General features: G+C 48.3%; 1 protein-coding gene across 2 annotated transcripts in view; it reads right to left on the bottom strand.

Annotated features, from left to right (window-relative positions):
* Nucleotides 1-12,594: 12,594 nt before the first annotated feature.
* Syne3 (spectrin repeat containing nuclear envelope family member 3) overlaps nt 12,595-22,799 on the bottom strand; it is an 81,574-nt gene continuing 71,369 nt past the window's right edge. For both annotated transcript variants that reach the window (XM_038337983.2, XM_038337984.1), the window contains 2 exons: nt 22,039-22,077; nt 12,595-16,247 (listed from right to left, as the gene is read on the bottom strand). In XM_038337983.2, coding sequence (XP_038193911.1) covers nt 16,038-16,247; nt 22,039-22,077 — 249 coding nt within the window. In that variant the 3' untranslated portion in view covers nt 12,595-16,037. The remainder of the gene's footprint in view (nt 16,248-22,038; nt 22,078-22,799) is intronic.

Raw genomic sequence — 22,799 nt, 5'->3', positions numbered from 1 at the left:
GTGAGCCAGAATAAACCTGTCTTTCTTAGGCTGCTGAGTCAGGTATTTTGTCACAGCAACATCAGAAGAAACTAACACAAGGACAGAGTATTAGCCATCAGTGACTCAAAGAAGCCTAAGATGAGCCATTCAACACCAACCACTGATGGTATGAGAGGGCCACAGACAAGTAGGCGTGTGCCTCCTTCCATGCTCTGGAAGCTCTGTCATGATAGAGCATGATGTGAATGCAATCTCTCTGGGGCACATGGTGGGAAGCAGCCTTGTAGGGGAGCAAAAGCAGCTGGCTCCAGGAAGAAGGCATGAGACTTGGGCCCCAGGTGGTATGTTTATTTTACAATTGCTTTGTATTGAAGCCAGACTTGAATGGTTATGCAGAGAGCAGTCACTGCAGGTAGTTAAATATTTACCCTCTCATTTAACAATTTCAACTTTAACAGATAAAGCCCACTTCATCTATTACCTCTGCCGGGAGCAGCCTCAGGTGAGCCCACGACTATCCTCCCATGGTCACAAAGGGATGTCCCTAGAATGCCAGGCAGAGAAGTAGTTGTGTGGGCTGGAGCTCCCCCACAGCAGGCCCCAAAGTGGCCACTGACGGAGGCAGGAGAGTCTGACCACTCTCAGTCACAGCCTTTGGTTTCCTTCTTAAGTCAGCAAGCTTAACTTGCTGAGCCTCACTTTCTCCATGTGTAAAATGGGCAGAAAGGGACTGCTCATTCAGGGCAGTGAAGCTGAACTAGAGGGGGTGCCAGATACGTGACAACAACAAATGGGGGAAGGGATTTAAACTGTGTGGGTTCAAATCCCTCCTCAGGCTAGGAGAAACTAGCTTGGTGCTCTGAGACGTTCCGTTCCTACAAACTCCAAAGTAGTTCTCATCCTGGCACATCGGGAAGCAAGCATGTAGAGATGCCTGAAAGTAGGGTCCCTTCCCTCACTGTTGTGAGCAGAGCAGGGATGAACATGGGTGTGCAAGGGTCTTTGTGATAAAGACCAGAGCTCTTTGAGTATCTCTGGGAATGTTTGGTTGGGTCATATGATGTGTGTGTGTGTCTGTGAAAATGTATGTTGGTATTTGTGTGTGTGTTTATATATATGTATATATATGTACATATGTGTGTAAATATATGTATGAATATGAGTACATGTTTACATGTGTGTATGTATGTATATGTGTATGTGTGTATGGAGAGAGGAGAGAGAAAGTGTCTTGCTATATCACCATGTAGCTTTGACTGGCTTAGAACTAAGTATGTAGATCAGGCTGACATCTAACTCCCAGAGATCTGCCTGCCTCTGCTTCCTGAGTTCTAGGACACCCAGGGCTCTTACACAGAGAAAACCTTGAAAAGCAAACAACAAAACAACAACAAAAACCAAGAGTGGTACATGTATACATGAATGTATGGATGGACGAGTCAGTGGATAAGTGGGAAGACAAGCAGTGGATGGGTGAGTTAGTAGATGGACACGCAGGTGGGTGGATGGATTTATGGATGAGTGGATGGATTTGTGGATAGAGGAAGACAGGAGTGAGTGTATGGATGAGTGGATGAGTTGGTGGGTGGTCGAATAAGTGGGTAGAGAGATGGATGAATATATAAATGGATGAGTTGGTAGGAAGATGAAAAATAGGTGGATGGGTAGATGGGTGAATAGTTAGGGTACACTGTCAGCTAGAAGAATGAGTTGTGGATGGACAAGTGGATGGGTGGGTGGATGAGTGGATGGGTAGATGGAGGTGTGGATGTGTGTATGGATGGATTTGCTGGTGTGAATGTATGTATGTATGTATGTATGTATGTATGTATGTATGTATAGATTGATGGATGGGTTGACTGTTGATATGTGTATGAATGGATTAATGGATTGGTTACTGAGTGGATGAATAGATGTATGTACGTATATATGTATGTATGGATAGATGGATGGATGGATGGATGGATGGATGGATGGATGGCCTTCTGTCATCTCCAGGGCTGAGACCATTGAGGAGTGTCTCTTCTTTCCTACCCCAATCCCTAGAGCTGTCATTTTCTCCCACCTTTATCCATCTCAAAATGCTTCCCACTCAGCTTCATGGTGGGAACCTGTTCTCTTTCCAAACCACCCACGGAACTGGTCAGCTCTAGTTGTGAGAAAATAAGCCTGCCACTTAATCACCAGTGAAGTCAGTCGGGGACCCTTTAACAAAGAGATTCGTTCTGCTTTTATTTGTTGCTACAATGAAAAGCATGAAAAATTTAACAGCACCCTAATGGGGACCAGATGGGAGAGACACCAACTCTCAGAGCTTCTCTGTCTCTCCCCCAGACCAAAGAGCCTTCTGGACAGTTGCCGGGACAGACTGCAGCCAGAGGCCTGCGCTTGCAGGACTGCAGGTTCAGGTCCAGCTCAAGAATGTCTGTTGAGTTCCTCACTACAGTGGATCAAGTTGCAAACCTCTGGAACAATGGGGATGTCACAGTGGATCTAGATATAAAACTGGGGTCCTCCCAGGCTTTAGGCACACGCCTTTGGGGTTTCCACTAAATGCTGCTGATTACGTCATAGAATTTCTACCCATAAAACTCCCAAACTTTGAAAACCACAAAGGATTAAGCTTGATTTGGGTTTGTGTTGCACAATCATGAGCAAGGTCTCTGGGCCTAAATTTTCAGGTGCAGAAAAGAAGAGCCAAGAGGAAGACTCGTAAGGCTTGAGCAAGATCAAGCCTACAAGATCCGAATGGACACTTGCTTATGACCTCCTCCTGGCTATGTGGGGAAAGGACCAAAAGTTGACTGAGAGTATTAACAGGCACATGGCCTGTAGGTCTCATATGGAATTTCTGAGGGAAATCTTTCAGATTATTTGAAAAAAAAAAAAAAAGCTTGCAGAGCGACTCACTATGGATCATACCAGCCTGCGGACATGCATGCATACAGTATACATAATTACTTTTTAAGTATTTGTATTTGTTATCATTGCACTGGGGAGATGGCCCAGCATGTAAGAGCGCTTGCTGCACATGCCTGGTGATCAGAGTTCCACCCATGGAACCCATGGATATAACTGGATGTAGTGGCAGGCGTCTGTAACCCCAGCACTCCCGCGGGGAGATGAATAGTGGTATGTTACTTGTATTTTATTTTATTTTTTATTTTTTATTTTTTTTTGGTTTTTCGAGACAGGGTTTCTCTGCAGCTTTTTTTTTTTTTTAGAGCCTGTCCTGGAGCTAGCTCTTGTAGACCAGGCTGGCCTCAAACTCACAGAGATCCGCCTGCCTCTGCCTCCCGAGTGCTGGGATTAAAGGCGTGCACCACCACCGCCCGGCTGTTACTTGTATTTTAATAAATAAATCTTGCCTGAAGACCAGAGGCAAAGCTAAAGCCACTAGGCATCAGGTAATGGTGGCACACACCTTTAATCCCAGGATTTGGGAGACAGAGGCAGATGAATCTCTGTGAGTTCAAGGCCACCCTGGGCTATACAAGAACACTGCAGAAACAAATCCAGGTGTTGGTGCCTCACACCTTTAATCCCAGTCCCAGGGAGTTACGCTTTTAATCCCAGCACTAGAGGGAATAAAATGGGAGGAGAAAGAGGCTTAGTCTGCTTAGTTTGTGATCGCCCAGCCTTGGTAAAAGTAAGAGTTCCCTAGTGGCTTGGCTGCTTTGCTTTTCTGGTTTTCGGGTTGAACCTCAATTTCTGCCTCAATTTTGTGCTACAGAGATGGGAGTCAGAGCCTGAAGAATCAGCAGGAAGACATGGAGAGCCAGCCTTGAGGACTCAGTGAGGGAATGACAAGGGCTGGCTCAAGCTCTGCATCCCCCATTACTAGAGCCTTCTCTAGGGTCACCCTCGTAGATTCCGGAGAGTTTCCACTGCACTAAGGTTCCACACCTCCCCCAGTTCCAATCATCTCCCCAGTACTCTCCCCTAATCCCCCCTGCCTGCAGCCTGATACCTCCTATTTCCATCCCCACATGCCCCCAGACTACCTGCAAAATCTATCCTATTTCCCCTTCCCAGGGAGATCCATGTACCTATCTCCCTGCTTGAACCCTTGTTACTTAGCCTCTCTGGGTTTGTGGATTGTTTCTGGTTCTCCTTTACTTTACAGCTAATATCCACTTTTGAGTGAGTACGTACTGTTTGTATTTCTGGGTCTGGGTTACCTCACTCAGGATGATTCTTTTCTAGTTCCATCCATTTGCCTGAAAATTTCATGGCATTTTTAACTGCTAAATAATATTCCATTGTGTAAATATACCACATTTTCTTTATCCATTCTTTAGTTGAGGTTGTTTCCAGTTTCTGGCTATTATGAATAAAGCTGCTATGAACATAGTTGAGCAAGTGTCCTTGTGGTAGTATGGAGCATCCTTTGGGTATATGCCCAAGAGTGGTATTGCTCTTGAGGTAGATTGATTCTCAATTTTCTAAGGACCCACCATATTGATTTCCATAGTGGTTGTACAACTTTGCACTCCCACCAGCAGTGGAGGAGTGTTCCCTTTGCTCTACATCCTTGCCAGCACGAGCTGTCACTTGTGTTTTAGCCATTCTGACAGGTGTAAGATGGAATCTCAAAATAGTTTTGATTTGCATTTCCCTGATGGCTAAGGATGTTGAGTGTTTCTCAGCCATTTGAGATTCCTTTGTTGAGAATTCTCTGTTTAGATCTATACCTCATTTTTTAACTGGATTGTTTGTTGATGTCTAGTTTCTTAAGTTCTTTATAAATTTTGGATATTAGCCCTTTGTCAGATGTGGAGTTGATGAAAATCTTTTCCTACTCTGTAAGTGGCTGTTTTGTCCTAAGGATCATGTCCTTTGCCTTACAGACGCTTTACGGTTTAATGAAGTTCCATTTATTACTTGTTGCCCTTAGTGCCTGTGTTATCAGTGTTCTGTTCAGGAAGTTGTCTCCTGTGTCAATGTACTCAAGTCATCTTCTGCAACCAGGAGGCACCTGGACACCAATACAGCCACAAAACCTTTGGCCTACAATTTGTCCTGTCTGCAAGGAGTGTTGGGAGTAATGGTGGCACAGAACTTTTGGGAGTGACCAACCAAAGGCTGGTCCAAATCGAGGTCCATGCCACAAGAGGGAACCCATACCTGATACTGGCCATGATACTGCCTGGATGGCCAGAAACCAGAAGCTTGACAGCTCAGACACCTAGAATAGAACCAAACATGACTCTGGCAAAAAAAAAAAAAGTCAATGAAATGATCCCTAATGATGTTCTGCTCTAACTCATGGATCAGAGGCTAGCCCAGTTGTCATCAGTGAGGCTTCATCCAGCAACTAATGGGAGCAGATGGAGAGACCCACAGCCAAACATTAGCAAAGCCAGGGGAACCCCACATAAGAAGGGGAGGAAGGACTGTAGGAACCAGAGGGTCTGAGGATACCACAAGAATGTGACCCACAGAATCAACTACGCAGGGCTCGTAGGGGTTCACAGAGAGAGAAGGGACAAACACAGACCCTGTGTGGTGTGAGCTAGGACCCCTGAATATATGTTATGGGTGTGTAGCTCAGTGTTCTTATAGGGATCCTAATAGTGGGAGTGGGGGTGTCTTTGACTCTTTCTCCTGCTCTTGAGACCATTTCCTCCTACTGGGTTGTCTCTTAGAGCCTTGATAGGAGGGTCTGGGCCTAGTCTTATTGTAACTTGTTATCCCGAGTTCAGTTGGCATCCCGGGAAACCTACTCTTTTCTGAAGGGACTTGGAGGAGTAGATATGGGGAACAGGGGAGGTGGAGGTGCTTGGAGAAGCAGAGGAAACAGAAACTTTGGTCAGGATATAATGTATGAGGGAAGAATTTTAAAAACTGGAAAGGACAAGGAAAACTGAAAAGAGACAGAGCTGGGGGGCTGCCTCAGAAACAAGGTAAAAGGAGAGAATCTATTCCTCAAAGCTGACCTGACTCCACATGTACATTGTAGCACACCCACACTCACACAATAAACAAACAATAAATAGTAACTATAAAACATAGTGCTTACATTGACCTCTGAAATCTTGAATGACTGGGAAACCATCAGACTCACACCCCAGAAGCTCCACACAGGCACACAGCAGCACCTGGACAGGCCCCACCTCCCTGTGGTGGTGTCTTCGGCTGACTCTGGCCAGCTCATTGCTGTTTTCTGCCAAGAGTCTTTAAGCCCATGAGTTTACAGACCCAGACTTAGAACAAAGCCATCACTAGAAAGAAATCAAGGTCAGAAGAAGAGCAAGCATGCCCCTCCACTGTTTTCACGATAGCACCCAGCTATCTTCTTCCTCTTCTTCATTTCTGACATACAATGCAAGCTCATAATCTCTTATTAATCTTTGTAATGCTGGGGATTGAATCTAGGATCCCTACCATAATTAGGCAAGCATTCCAGCAGAGCCACCCTCCCATCCCACCGCTGCAAGCCTGTGAGCCCTCTAGGAAGGGCTCTTGATAGGTGAACAAAAGCGTTCACCCTGAGCACACCAGTCTTCCTCTACCTCCAGTCTCCCCCATACTCGCTCGTGAACAAAGAGGCATGGCAGGAAGGGTGGTGGCCGTCAATGTCATTATTAGTACATAGGCTTCAGGACATGAAACTCAGATGGAAATTAGCAAAGCATAGACATGCATGCATTGCCAAGGAGACCGGTTAGTGAGCTGCCACTTCTGTAGGAAGGAGGTGCATTAGAGAGCATAGTCCTGTTGCTGGTTTTGTTTTAAAGAGGGCATGTGGAAATATGGGGTACATGGATATTGAGCACCCGGAGGTGTGGCCAGGGGAGGTGCTGTGGACTTGCTGGATTATTGCCCTTGAACTCTTCTCAAAGTGCTCCTCTGTGGTACATGAAGGGCAAAGTGGGGCTACCATGTGCTTTGTCCTTTGTCTGAAAGTTCTGGATGCTATGGGGCTTTTCCAACTCAGATTCTCTACAAGGAAGAGAAGGATTGGAGGTGACAGCCTGCTGAGGGCCATCAACGCATTGTTAAGAGTGGCAGTGGAGACCAGGAGACCTTTCCATTGGCACATCCCATGGCTCAGCAAGCCCTCCTGTTGGCGCCATGAGGAGGGGCCAGCATATGGGATATGGGGTAGGATATGGGGTAGGAGGGTTGCTTGTGGAATGTTAGCATCTACTCCTACTCCTGCAATAGTTGTGTGAGCCACTTCCCTACCCGTGACAAAGCCCTTTCTCCCCAAACTAGTTAGACTGAACTCTTGTCTGCAATTGAACTGACTGATTCTAGAATCTTCCCTCAACTAGTCTCTCCAAGACACCTGGGAGTCCTATTATTGCCACAGGGCTTTAGCCTCAACCTAAACATGATGGAGAATGTCAAATACAGATGATGAACGGGATACCCTGCTTCAAATCCACCAAGGAGGATTGAGAAGACAATGGGGCCAGTCCTGGACAATGGTCCCTGTTCTTGTTTACCATATACCTGTCTATTCAAGTCCAATCTCACCCAGTCCTCAAAACTGTGTTTCTCCAAGGGAATAGTCGGGGAGGCTGAGAACTTGCCCAGGGCCAATTGCCTTGTAGATGGAGTTATTCAAACCACATGCTCACCAGGCCGCTCCAACCCTGTGGGATTCACCCCTCTGAAGAAAGGAAAATGAAGAACAAAACAGAACCCGTAAGGACTATTTTTAAAACATAAAATCTTAATTTTGGGGTGATTCGAGAAAGCCTGCAAAAGCAGCACAGCGTTCCCACCACCTTCTCCCAGCCTCCACTGACCCCTTACATACCACGGGCATTTGTCAAAATCAAAAGGACATTAACGCCAGCATAGCCGTGTTAAGGGAACTCCTCCAAACAGCATTTCATTGGCTTCCTTCTAATGGACCTCGCTGTTCCAGGATGCAATCCAGAACACACACTGCACTTAGACTTTAAAAAAAAAAATGCTTATTCTTTCTTGTCACCTCCTTCCAAGAGAAAAGGGGCTTCAATTACTTGCACATGCTCAAGGCCGAGAAACACATGCACGAGCAACGTGAGCCAGGCTGTGGCTCAAAATGATTCGAGCAATTTCCCTTTACACTCTTTGGTGGACGAGCCCTCTCAGGGAAACTGGCAGCTGAAGGCCACAGTACAGGCCAAAGCAGAGCCAGACACCAATTGCAATAGCTTCCAACCACGGTAGTTCCCAGCAAATCGGATCTCTGCTCGGGACGCGTAGCCGAGGGAAGCAGTATGAAGAAGGTCATGGAGGCAGGGACCGATGACAGAGAGGCCCTGCTGAAGGATAATGTTCTTACCCAGGGGTGCACAAGAAGAGGATGAGCCTCCCCCCTGCAGCCTGTCACTGCTGCGATTGGAAGCTGTGAATAAAATCAGAGGGAACTGTTTCACACCTGACTTAGAAAAAAAAAGTCACAGTCATAAAAATGAATGAATCACCCAGCCAGGCACACGAGCACTCCAGGCAGATTGGGAAAGCACGTGTGTGATTAACAGTACATTTGCAGTGAGCGGAGTCCCTGAAAGGCGCTAGACGGAAAGGAGAGGGACTGGGTCCAGATTTCTTACCAAAAGTGTATTTTCACACCGAGATTCTTTAACTCCTGGATAGATGGATGCTTCTACAGGGAGGTTACTTAGCAGAACACCATAACCAACCCCACATACAAACCCAGGGTGGAGGATCCCGTGGGGCAAAGTTCTTATGCATGCTCCATTATCATTGTTGTTGATGATGACCGTTAGGAGGGGAGCGGCCTCTGGGGACCATAATACCCACCAGAATCCCTCAGAGGGTATTTGTGTTATTTAAGACTTTAAACCCCATGGGCCAGGTGGACCCCCTTCCTTCAGGAGTAAATTCCTTGTCACAGCTGTGATCTCCTTGTCCAGATAGCAACAGGAAGTCCTCAGGAGTTAAAGCCCTGGGTCAGTGGCTAGCGACCTCACTATGAGCAGAGTGGCATTCCTTGTCTGGGAAACACACAGGCCATGTGAGATGGACTGCATCTCAGAATGATTTAGAGCATTTGCCAGATAGCATCCTGCACACATATATATACATGTACAAATACATACATACACGCACGCACCATGTCCCCATGTGGTTCCTACTGCAAGAGCCACACCACCTCATCCATCCTGTTTCTTGCCTGAAGTTTGCAAAGCACTGTGGGAGGAGAAGGCTGATCTTCAAGCCCAAGAACTGAAAGAGCTAAAGGGCTCTGGTCCGTAGGTGGAAATTGGTCTGAGGCAGGCAAAGGAAGTCAAGGAGGTCAAGGAGGGGCCAGGGGTCTGTAGCCCTCAATGATATAGAATAATAGAAATGGGGTAATTTAAGTTGTAAGAGCTAGTTAACAATAAGCCTGAGCTGATAGGCCAAATGGTTTGTAATTAATATTAAGCCTCATCGTGGTTATTCAGGAACTGGCGAGTGAGAGAGAAACCTCCAATTACAATAATCCTGCTGCATCTTCTACCTCATGCCTTCTCCAGATAACCCCCGACTTCAGAAGAAGGACTGGCAACCACACAGCATCTCATAGACCAAAATAGAGCTTTTTATTTCCAAACATAGAGCAGATACATTAAAAGAAAAACATAAAGCAACAATGAAAACATGAACTCATCTTTCAGAACACTGCTGCCACCAAAGTAAGCAAGAGGCAGGGACCCTCACACAGCTTTATAACAGCAGTGAGCAGGGGCCAGAGAAGTCACATGGCTCTTCCCACAGAGCGGAGAAGCACGGAGGCCCTCAGTCAGCTCTGGACTTGATATGAACCGAGATAACACACAAATGTTCCAAGACAATCATTTGGCTCCAATTCTGCCTGCCTTCCCAGAAAGCTGAACTTATCAAAAATTCATGTTTTATAATCACAGACCTGTGACATGAGGAGATGGTCCCTCTGTACTGTTTACACGAGGACACAATGAATTTGATTGCTCTGGACACCAAAATACACTTATACAACACACATACACATGAACATGCATGCATGCATACGCACGCACACACTCACACAGACATGCACACACCTACCCTGTCCACCTCTTTATCCCAGGAGCTCCAAGAACTTGCTCGAACCCTGCATCTTTGCTCTTCTAGAAGAATTGGGCTCTATAAATAGTGATCTCTCAAAGCAATTTCTATCCTGCATCTGCCCCTGATAGCGGTGGCCTGAGTCTATCTCCAGCCCTGCCCCTGGTACTCTATCCTGGTACTCTCAGTTCCCACTGGCAATGGGAGTCAAAGAGCTGGCTGGCAGAGTAGATACATGAGAGGAACTCTGCAACCCCTGGACAGAAATGGCACCTTCCAACAGGCTAACCAGGTAGATACGGAAGTAACAGTGGTCTATGGTCCATAGGGAAATATAAACAATGCAAGATGAAGGTAAGCTCCACACAGTAGCAGAAAAAAATACCCAACTTGTGACCAGTCACCCCTGGGTTCCAATCCTAAACGTCTCACTTACCCATGGGCTGGCTGCTTTTAGATAGGTTGCTAGCCCTGTCTGTGCTCTGTGCTCAGTACATAAGCTCATGACTCCACAGCCTAGGCTCTTAGGAGTTGGGCTGTATTGAAGGCCCTACCTTGTGAGTCTCTTTTTCTGTCTTCCCTTAGAACTAGAAGAGGGGCTACTGGCTCTGTTCCTCATCTGCACAATGTCATCGGGAGTCCAGGTGGCCTGACTGTTGAGCTAGCACAACAATACTGAGTGGGGACCCGAGGAATCACATAGCCACAGAGCTGAGAGGTGCTGAGGCCTTCGGTCAGCTCTAGGCTTGAAAGGAAGCCCGGGATCTCTTGGGAAGCTGAACTCCTCTGCCACTGCTATCTCCTGTGTTCAGGGATGACTGGGTACCATGCTGTGAGCACCTATGATGTTACCATGGGAACCACAGGCAGGCAGGTGCCTGGAGGATGCTGAGTCCTGTGGGCTGCCTGTAAGGCTTGTGCTGAAAGACCCTAGGCTTTTGTTCTTTGGTTATATTTTTGAAAACAACCCCACCCTGCCTTGCTCTTATGTCGATAAATAGAAAGTCATCCTCTTGTGCCTTGGGGCTGAGGGGAAATGTTGACTGATCTTAAGTTCTCTAGTTGCAACCCTATACTGGAGAGCCTGGGGTCTGTCTGCTGGGTGATGGTGGGTCTCAGTTAGAAGGTTAGTACTAGTCTGGAAGAGCTGTGGCCCTTTTTTCCTTTCCAGGATTCGCTCTTAGGAGCTCAGTGTAGCCAAGAGAGATTGAAAGCCACTGTGTGCTTCCTGGAAGATGTGCACACAGAGCAGGGTGGGAAGTTCAGCCCGGGCTCTGCAGGACAGGGGAGCTGCCTCTGAAGTGCCTCTCTTCACTCCCAGGTTTCCCAGGATGGGCGCTCCATGACAGCTCAGGGACTCCTGACAACCAGCATGGGCTGGCGGACAGCACAGAGGCCACACCTCCAAGTTCTACTAACAGAGCATGAGACCCAGATGCAAAGCTCAGAATGAACCCTGAGAATTTTGGTTCCAATAGTGGTCGACACACCTAGGCACCAGCCTGATCCATTCTACCTTTCTTCCTTGCTAAGGAAAACTGACTTATTACTGGAATGTTCTAAGTTAATGTGGGGGTTCTGGGAAAGAAGCAGACAAGAATTTGGTCTTCTGAGGGGGCTAGGATCAGGGATGAGGATGACAAGCAGGTACTTTTCTCACAGGACAAAGTAGCAGTAACACTTAAGTGGTCTGAGGATCAGGAAGTCCATTCAGGCTGGAGAGAGAGAAGGCTCAATGACCAGCTACTCATGTCTGTATGTTAAGGGAAGGAATGGCCCTCTTCTCTCTTCCAAGCTGACCTGGACAGACTACAAAACTAGGGTGAGGGGAGCAGAGGAGCCTTCACTATAGGCTGACCTCCACGAGAGGGAAGTGGGGTGTGACCCCTCCTAAGTTGTGTCTAAAAACTTAGATGTCCACAGCCATAGACAGCCTTGGGCCTCCTGCCAGGCCTCGGTGCTCAGACCCCAAGGATCCACCTTTAGCCTTCTAGAGGCCCAGCCTGTGAGCTTCCTTCCCCTTCTGCTTTGCTCAGCCCCTTTCTGCTGCCCATCAGCTGGCCTCCCTAGTCCATCTCCTCTGCCCTCAAAGTCACAGCCACTTTTAATCTACTGAGGCCACGAGACACACTCCTACTTATTCCCAGGTCCTCCTGTGTTTCCTCCATGGCCCTCTAGCTCCTGGTAGACTGAGCAGCACATGTGGGAGGCAGATGAGCAAAGTCAAGAGCCAAGACCCCTAGTCTGGGTTCAACATCTTATACAGAACAGATACTTCCTGGTCCAGGATATCCAGAGGGTAGGGCCTAGATTTTGTTTACCTTAATGCACCAACATGTGTGGTCCCAAGAAGAAACTCCAAGGGCTTAATAAATGGGTTAGGATGAAGAGGGGACAGGGCACTTCCCCTATCTGTCTGTATATCTGTCTGTCTATCTATCCATCCAATCCATCCATCCATCCATCCATCCACCCATCTTCCCCCTCCTCTCTCTCTCTCTCTCTCTCTCTCTCTCTCTCTCTCTCTCTCTCTCCCTCCCTCCCTCCCTCCCTCCCTCCCTCCCTTCCTCCTTCCTTCTCTCTCTTTTACTCCCCACTTCCTATCTCCCTTCCTTGCTGTCTCCTTTCTTCAACAGTGGTAAACACACACAACAATAAACTTTGGTTCCATGGCAACTTAGTGTGCACCAGTGCAGCCTCTGTGGTCCCTGACTCTGCTCTCTTCCTTTCCTGTTTCCCATCTGATTACCCCAGCCAGGTCAGCTCAGCTTTGCTTCTCAAACCCTCTGCAGCTCTTGTCGATCTGGTCAGTCCTGGCTCCACACTAAAGGGAGGAAGAAAGGTGCCCCTTAGTCTCTCAGCTTGAACTGGGCTGGGCACTGTGGGAATCAATGAAATGCCAGCCCTTCGGTGCTGGTTTCCCATGGAAAGACATCATGGGTGTTTTAGTTAGGGTTTTTTTTTTTTTATTGCTGTCAAGAGACACCATGACCACAAAGAAAACATTTAATTGGGGTGGCTCGCTTACCGTTTCAGAGGTTCAGTCTATTATCATCATGACAGGGAGCATGGCAGCACACAGGCAGACATGGTGCTGGCTACATCTCTACCAGAAGATAGCAAGATGTTGACTGACTGTCACACTGAGGGAAGCTTGAGCAAAAGAGATCTCAAAGCCCACCCCCACGGTAACACACTTCTTCCAACAAGCCCACACCTAGCAGTGACACTCCCTGTGAGGGCCATTTTCTCTCAAACCATCACAGCCTGTGTCTAGTGAGTAGCCCCTGTGCCCTTCCCACCAGCACCTCCTGGGCTTCCTAGCTCACCTGCTGTCCTGACCACTAACTCCACTTACTCCATCTGCATTATAAACATATATTCTGCTCCTGCATTCTGCACTCAGAGAACAAATGGTGCAGAAAAGGGCAGAAAGAGGAGCACAGGGTAGGGGACCAATGGCATTGATAGTACCTGCTTGGATCCTTACACACACATATTCCTGGGCTGACCTAGGATGGTTACATGGGAGCACTGTCTGCAGGACAAAAGAACAATAACACCCACATACACACGCGCACACACACACACACATACATACATACATGTACAACACCCACATACACACACCCACATACACACACCCACATACATACACACATACATACACATACACACACACATACAACACCCCCCCACACACTCCTAACAAAGACTTTGTCAGCTTTTTAAGCTCCAACACTTCTCTCCAGAGACACCTTCCAACTTGCTATGGCAATTGGCTAGGAGACCACGTCACAATAGCAGGTGTCTATATCCATTTTAAGCAAAAGAAGTTGCATCTGAAAAGCACCCAGAAATGGCTAGTATGTCATATTCCAGCTATATTCATATGAAAGTAATAAAAATATCAATCCCCTCTGTTAAAAAAGTTATGCAAACGAGCTACCCACAGTATCGCTGTCAATAGTCAAAAATACAGACAGCGTTCTCAACCACCCCACCACCCACATATCGCAGCTTCACCCTCCCCAGCAGTTGCCACGAGACAGGGCTACATTCATAGTAAACAGCTCTCTTTTCTGTTTTTTTTTCTTTATTTCTCATAAATTCTGGGGATGGAACCCAGGACCTACGTGTTCCATCTCTGAAACACGCCCTAGCCCTCTTTTTCTTGGGAAGGAAGATATGGGGAGGTTGTGCTATCACCTGAAGACTGTGGTGACCAACCCACTTATGGCTTTATAGGTTCTTGCTGTGACTTCCTTTCTCTGGGCCTCAGGTTCCTCACCCGTGAAATGGGAAAGTAGAAAAGGAAGCACTGATGTCCTTTGCCACAGTTCTGACTAAGTGGTGGACCAATGGCCTTAGTGAGCATCAGGATTCGGCTACCTGGGTCTGAGGTCAGGGTTCACCAATCGCTGATTTCCCAGCAAAGTAGCTGGGTCCAGGGGAGGCCTTTTGGCTGAGGTTACAGACCAAGCAACAACCCCTAAGGTGGTGTATTCTTGCTAGCCAATACCCAGCCTTTCCTAGGTTCTGTGCTAAGATGGAAGCCATACATGGTGTAGTCTGATGCCAGCTTGGGAGGGACGTGTGTGTGTGTGTGTGTGTGTGTGTGTGTGTGTGTGTGTGTGTGTGTGTAAGGGTGGTGACCTTTGAGTCGGGTCCCTCTTAGGGCCTCAGTATTTGTCGTGTTTAAAGTGCCTCTCTGGGTCTTTTAACACTGGTTGTGCCTCTGATGGCTAAGCCTGAGGGTATCCACACCTTACAGACATATTCCATCTGTTAAAAGGGGGGCATTAAGAATTTTCTAAAAATTCTAAGAAAAAAAATTGTCAGTTTAGGTCAAACCTGATCCAGTTTTAACCCACTTAGGAATCATTCCAGCATTCCCTGGTTATGTTTCCAGCCTCGGGCATAGCCTGGAGTCACACCAGATGCCTCCCACGCATGCCTGGAGTCCACTTTGCCTGCTCCTGCCTGGGTCTAGGTAGAGAGCCCTAGTCCCACGGGGGAAGAAGGTAGGACTTGCCCAGCCCTGTAGACCTACCAGTCTGCAGTTCCTTCTCGGAAGGGAAGAAAGACCCCTTCAGATGGCCTGAGTCTTTTCTTCTCTGCCTCGTGCAGGCCCATGTTTCCACTCTGCCCTCAGTTCATACCCTAGCCGGTAGAAAGCCCAAGAACAAAATGGCACAGGCCTCCTGGGACTGGCACAGGCCACTGGCAATGTGCTTCACCCTTGTGCATCAGAATAAAATGCCAAGTTCGTCTTCCTTTTTCTTTCTCCTGGAGAAAACACACAAACAAAACCCCAGCCACTTCCTGAAGACATGGAGTCATGGTCATGGTCACAGGCATTCCTCACGGTCTGTGTTATCAGTGGTTGCCGCGTGGGGGTGGGGCGCTAAGTACCATCACTCTGTGGCACATTGTCCTTCCTTTACAGGTCTTCTGTTCCTCTCTCGGTATCCCCCTGTCCCTCTGTCCCTCTGTCCCTTGTCCAGTCTCACTGCTCTGACTGTGCCTGTGCCTGTGCCTGTGGCTTTAAACTAGTCACATGCACCAGAGACCTAGGACTCCGGTTCTGTTCAGCTATGCTCACAGCTCGGAGACTTCTGCACTGACGCCTGGATTCCTGGGTGACAGGTCATCATAAAAGTAATGTGTGATTTCTCCTGTCTGCCAGGGATGACAGGAGGCTAAGGCACGAGTGTCACAAATCCCATGAGGGAAACACACTGCTGGGGATGCCCGTAGGCACAAAGAAACATCGAGTCTGAAGTTATCTACACTGAGCATATACATACACACATATAAAAATTCTGTACATTACTCCCTAACCACACATAGTACACATTCAGTATAAATAGACAGAAATGGCATCGTAGAAAAAAGCAAGTTTGTTCTGGGAACAGATGCAGCATTTAGATTGAGACTGTTCTGGGTGTCTGGTCTGTCCAGCTTCCCCCCAAAGCCAGCCTCAGAGGGACTACAGAACATCACCTGTAGGTCCCAGGGTACTAGGTGGGCGGGGGGCCATTGTACCGAAGCATGAGAGCGAAGGAGCGGGCAAAGTTGTTGGCCAAGGCGCAGCTGCGCTCTTCCTCCCCGGCCGGCAGCAGGAAGAGCAGCAGCAGAAGGAGCAGGAGCAGGACCTGTAGTGGCAGCGCCACCCGGCAGGCTTTCTGTAGGAGAGAGCAGGGATTCCGCCACCGCCTCTGCTGTCGACTCTGTGAACCAAGGCAAGATACACCTTGAGCGACTAGGAGGTTCAAGGGGGAGTGGGGCAGGGGAACATGCTGGATAAGCTGTGTGACCACAGCTGCACAGTCTGCCCACTGGGAAGAGAGCGGCAATGGTTGGCTGTCAATCAAGAGTCACTATGGAAACAAGCCTCTGAATATGTCTATGAGGGAGTTCTAGATCCAGTTGAGGTGGGAAGACCTGTTTAATATGTGGGTGGAACCATCTCATGAGCCGAGATCTGGACTGAATAAAAAAGAGAAACCCTGTCGAGGAAAGGAAGGAAGGAAGGAAGGAAGGAAGGAAGGAAGGAAGGAAGGAAGGAAGGAAGGAAGGAAGGAAGGAAGGAAGGGAAAGAAAGAAAAGAAAAGAAAAGAAAAGAAAAGAAAAGAAAAGAAAAGAAAAGAAAAGAAAAAGGAGAAAACATTCAACATCCACCTCTCTCTGCTCCCAGACTGTGGACACAGTGTGACCAGACACCATGACTCCTCACAAGGGAAGTCCCCACTGTTCCCCACTGTACCCTCAAACCCCTCCTTAAGTGGCTTTTGTAATTTCTCACAACAGTGAGAAAATTAAGACATGCAGCTGATGTTGGTTTTGCCAGCCACGATTATCTCTGCAGTTTCCTTAAATTATTCCAGGATTCAAAAGGCAAAGGCACAATAGAACCATAGATTCGGCCAGGGATGACACAAGCCCTTGGCTGATGAACCCACAGTCCCAAACATACTCAGAGGAAACCATACCGCAGGTTTTGAATTTTTAACCCTCAGCTGTGACAGCTATCCTCTACCACAGGAAGCCAACCGATGCCTTCTGAGGTTGGTATCACTGTACCCCACCCACCACGGGCACCTGCTGGAAGGCAGCCATTATCTTTCTACCAAGAAACAAAGCAACCACCACCAATGCCAGAACAGCCTCCACAAAGGAGCTGCGATGTTGTGGCTCAGTAGGTAGAGTACGCGTCTAGCATGTATGATCCTGTCTGGATCCCTAGCACTGGGTAAACAGGTATGATAGTGTCCACCATGACACTGGGTAAGAGGGTATGATATTGACCACCGTGACACTGGGTGAACGGGTACAATAGTGACCACCATGACAGTGGGGACAGTGGGTGAACGGGTATGATAGCATCCACCATGACACTGGGTGAACGGGTATGATAGCGTCTACCATAACACTGGCATTCAGGAAGTAGAGGCAGAATTAGAAATCCAGGTTCGTCCTCACAAATAGCGAATTTGAGGCTAGCCTGGGCTATGGGAGTCTCTGGGAAGGGAGGAAAGGAGAGAGAGGAGGTGAAGAAGAATGGAACAAAAATCTAAGTTCCAGCGAGGGGAAAATGTAAAATAAATTATGTATCTTAAAACCATGGGAATACGATCAGATGATAGTGCCACCACTGGGTGGCACCAAGAGCCCCTTGGTGCACTGTGCCTGGCCCTGCAAACTGGAGAGCAGCAGCTCCAGTCAGTTCAAGGCTCCAGAGCAAAGACTATTTTCAGGGAGGGCGACACACGTCCCAGGCCCCAGTGGGGCTTGAGGTGACTCACGGCCCGGCTGCCATTCAAGCGGCAGCTACGATTTGTGTATCTGAGTGCTTCAGGCGAGCATCCGCTGGCACCGAGCTGGCTAACACGCTGGCAGTACAAGTTTAATAAATCTTAATTATTCTGTTTATGCAAACAAACAGGCTGAAGCTGCTGACATAGCTGGAGCCTTAGATGACTTGAGGCCTGGGGGGAGTAAAGGAAGTGTGGAGAATCAACCGCACATAAATCATCAGCTCCACAGTGGGTGTCTTTCTTCCCTGTGGGCTGAAAATAATACACAGAAGGGTTTGAAGTTGGTGCGATTTCAACTTTTGCAGAAGGCACTTCTGTTCCACCTGGCTGGACTCTGCGTGTGCGCACATGTATGTGTGTATGTGTGCACAAGTACACGTGTGCATATGTGTATATGTGCATGCTCGTGTGAGTTTATGCACATGTGTGTGCATCTGTGTGTGCACACATGTGTGGAGTCCTACCATACCTAACCAACTAAAAACACATGACAACTGTGATTTGGGGTTTTGAGTGTCCCATAGAGACTTATGAGTTACAGAATGGTTCTCCATGCTAGAGTATTTGGAGGAATGGAATCCTTAAGAGGTGGGGCGACAGATGACTCAGCTGTTAAGAACACTGCTCTTGCAAAGGACCTAGGTTCGATTCCTAGCACCCACAGGGCAGTTTACAACTAACTCCAGTTCCAGGGCCTCTAATGCCCTCTTCTGGCTTCTAAAGGCACTGCATGCATGTGGCGCACAGACACACATGCAGGTTTATGAAATAAGTAATAATGATGGAGATGGGACCCATTGGAGGACCCTTAGGTCATTAGGGGGTGTGTGTCCTTGAAAAGGATCATGAAATAGGCCTCGGTCTCCTCTTCCTCTTCTTTGGTTTCCTGGCCATGAGGTGGGTAGTTTTGTTCCACCTCATGTGCCCACCACAATGCATTACTTCACTAAAGGCCCAAAGCAACAGGGACAAGTGACCATGGATGGGAAACTCTGTAAAACTTGTGGGCCAAATAACCCTTCCCTCTTTATAAGTTGGTTTTCTCAAGCATTTTCTAATAGCAACCAAAAACTGACTAACACGAGATCTCTATGTTGCTGCTCTTTCTGGAAGGAGGAGGAGGAGGAGGGAGGAGGAAGAGGGGGGAGGAGGAGGAGGAGGAGGAGGAGGAGGAGGAGGAGAAGAAGAAGAGTGTCCCAGGCCTCTGAAGCTCAGGCCCTCACATCCATAATGACTGAGAGCCTGCTAGGTGCCAGTAGCTAGGAAGGAAACTTCCTGCCTTTAGTTTAGAGGACTCGTTTCCGCCATTGCAAGATCATGTAGAGTAATGTCACACACACCAGTGACTGTGCCTGGATTTGAATCCAGAGCATAAAACACCAGTTCTCAAAGTGTGGTCCCTGAACTAGAAGTGTGAGCAACACCTGGGACTGAGTTACAAACTATCCAGACTAGTGGATCAGGAGCTCAGGGCTGGGCACAGCCATCTGGGTTCACAGGCCATCCTAACTGTCTCTGAATATCAAGCCACCATGCATGGCTTCCTTCTTTATAGGAAGCTGAGGTTTACTGGCTTAAAAGGAAGCCAGAACTGAAGTCAGCCTTTTATATGCCAACCTGTGGAACACAGCACGGATAAACATATAAAACCTCCTAGTTAGTATTTCCAACAGTACAATGGCTGGCATCTTCTAGCAGTGGTTAAACAGGGCTATTTGGTGATGACTGGGGTTGTGAGCTCTCGTGGTTGCTTCAGAACCCTCTGATGCAGAGATGGCCAAGCCCCAGCTCTACACAGATGTTCCTGCCACTCTGTACCCACCCAGGTGCACACGCTCCAGGATGGCACACTGTCACTCTTTGGCTGGCTGATGGGTTTTGAGCACATTAAACAGGCACAGAGTCATCACTGACTCAGCACTGATGACATAAATAAACAACAAGAAGAAGTCAGAGGAGACCATGGCCGTGCCAGGGATCTGGATGCAGCCGCCACTTAGAATCTGTCTGACAGAAGAGTGCAACCCATGGCCCACATGTCACGTGCACCCCAGGGTAGCTAGGGACGTGGTCCAAAACTCTTTGTAACTTTGTAGGAGATGTTATGTCTCAGTGTCGAAAGGTTGGACACCTCTGACCAACTCTAGCCTAGGCTGCATGGATGGAGACTCCCAACCATGGAGGACTTAAAGCGAAGTAACAACAGGCAGATTGAATACTGGGACTTCCATCTTCCACCAGGGGCCACCAGGCCAGGCAGTCTGGGCCACTGCCCTTTCCAAACACCCCTTCCTAGTCCCTGAGGTTCATACCCTTCTGGACTAGGGAGAATCCTGGGCGAGATATGTCTGCCTTGGTGTATTCTGGTTCACACAGTCTTCAAAATTAATTGATGGAGTAAATTAAGACAATATTGACATTTCCACTTCACACATGGGAAAGGGAACCCTAAGGCAAGGTGATTTGTCCAAGGCCACAAAGCTGGTTGGCGAAGGGCCCTGGGTGTAGCCTGGGTTCATAATAAGCCCTACTTGATCCATGAGCCACCCGTTCTCCTCAAGTTGCCAGAGGCCGGGAATGGATCCAGGGAGCCCGCACCTGGGATTTAGACTCTGGGGAATGAGGATCTAAAGTGACTCCAGGTTCCGTGAGCCAGAGTATGCTGGGGGCTCGTGTCACTACAGTCGATGTTAGATAAGAAATCAAGGGCAGCACTGGGGACAGCAAGGTTCCGTGAGCCAGAGTATGCTGGGGGCTCGTGTCACTACAGTCGATGTTAGATAAGAAATCAAGGGCAGCACTGGGGACAGCAAGGTTCCGTGAGCCAGAGTATGCTGGGGGCTCGTGTCACTACAGTCGATGTTAGATAAATCAAGGGCAGCACTGGGGACAGCAAGGTTCCGTGAGCCAGAGTATGCTGGGGGCTCGTGTCACTACAGTCGATGTTAGATAAGAAATCAAGGGCAGCACTGGGGACAGCAAGGGACAGGAATGGGGAAAAGGGTCCCAGGGATGCTCCCAAGGTACCCTGTGAAAAGCTGAAACATAGCTGTTGAGACCTGAGGGCTGATGCCATCAGCAGTCACATGCCTGGTGGACACGCCAGCTCCTCATGCCATTTTCCCCCCAGGCTTAGAACCGAGCTAAGCGTGCTACTTAGTGTCAGTGTCAGGGTAAAATGAGATGCCCTAGCCATATAAGTCCTGACTTGAATCAAAAATATCCCCACAGGCTCACGGTTTTGACTGTTTGGTCCCTAGCTGGTGGTTCCTAATAAGGGGAGGTTGTAGAACACATGGGAGTTGGGTCCTAGCTGATTGAGGGTCATACCAGATCTGGGTCCTCAATTTCTCCCTCTTCTCCTCTCCCTTTCCCTCTCTCCCCCTCCCCATCTTCACTGCCCCCTCCCTCAACCTCTCACTTTTCCTCTCCCTCCCTGGTTGTTCAGGAAGTGGAGAGCCATCCTCTGCCACAGACTCCCAATACAAAGAGACATACTGCCCAAGTACAGAGTCCTAACGACTGTGGCTGCACACTCCGAAACCCTGAGCCAAAGCAAATCCCTTCTCAAGGTTTTGTTTTGTTTTGTTTTTCTGTTTGATATTTGGTCAAAGCATAAGAAATGGAACTGAGACGCCCTAGAAACCAGTCCTGGCACACAGAGTTCGGGCAGTGGGTGCGCCACCTAGAGGCAGGAACTGGTACTGTACTCATTTTAGCTGTGACAAACACAGGGGAAAATCACGGGCCTGGTAGAGCAAAGGACTCCGCCACTCCTTTCTAATGTGTCCCCTAAGGACCAAAGATGCCACACAATACAATTTTCCCAGAATATTCCAGGCCCCTGGGTCAGTCCTGGTTTACACAGGCTGGTACAGTAATCAAAGCAGTATCTAGCTGATGATCCAGTATCCAGTGTGTTCTGGGTCTGGATGACAAATCTAAGGTCCCTCCTCCACTGTGTGTGTGTGTGTGTGTGTGTGTGTGTGTGTGGTGTGTGAAGGTTAATCTACACACTTTTTTCAATCCTTTCCTGAGGCTGGGGCTTCCTGAGAACACACACCTCAGGGCCCAACCCATTACAATCCAAACTTGGTTCTTTATCCGCACCCTTCAGATGTCATGGAACATTCTAGAAAATGCAGACACCCTGTCCCAGAATCACAGGTCTTTTAGCTGCGTGGAGCAGACGGCAGACACATACCTTTTGGAATGCAATCAGCTCCTCTGGAGAACTCTGTGTCTGTTATTTTAGGGAATGGAAAGAAATGGGTAAAATAATCAGCAAGGCGCGTAAAACTTCAACCCCAGCAGAACCCGTAGGAGAATATCCATATTGTCAGGGGAGTATTTCGTAAAAATTTCTGGTTATCTGGACAACCTGCGCCAGCAGGGGATTCCGTTTAATGAGCTTTTTAACACACTTCAGGTCCAGGTGGCACTGTCTGGATGGCCTTGGCCCGGGCTGGGGATGTGGCCTAGCTGGCTTGGGCTAGGCTGACACCTAGTGGCCAAACTGGCAGTTGTGGGGCTGGAAAAGCCTGGCATGTCCAAGGCTATGGCTTCTGGGCTCTGAGGCTGGAAAGAGAGGCTTAAGGTGGGCATTTCGCCTATTCCTTCCTGGGCCTAGGAAGCTTAACTTCTTTGTCGCGCTGACATCATCAGTCCAGGGTGAAGGATACCCCTTCTCCTGTATGGGCGTGTCAGGAGACCATAGTATTTAACAAAGGCTATCATTACCCATGGTTTGCGTAGGAGACAGGAAGTCCAGGAGAAAAAAAATGCCAGGCCAAGGTCAGAGGAAGAGAGGACTAACTCTCAAGACTGCGGGCATCCACCCACGCATCCCAGCATCCAACCCACGCATCCCTACAGCTGCACCACATCCCAGAGATTTAAATGTTGCCTCTGCCAGGGAAGATCTGTGACCCGAGTTTCTAGCATTGGGGTCAGGGGTAGGACTCA

This window comes from Arvicola amphibius, chromosome 7 (assembly GCF_903992535.2).
Source record: "Arvicola amphibius chromosome 7, mArvAmp1.2, whole genome shotgun sequence".
NCBI classification, from domain to species: Eukaryota; Metazoa; Chordata; class Mammalia; order Rodentia; family Cricetidae; genus Arvicola; species Arvicola amphibius.
The sequence above is the reverse complement of the archived record's forward strand: the minus strand, read 5'-3'. Positions and strand labels throughout refer to the sequence as shown.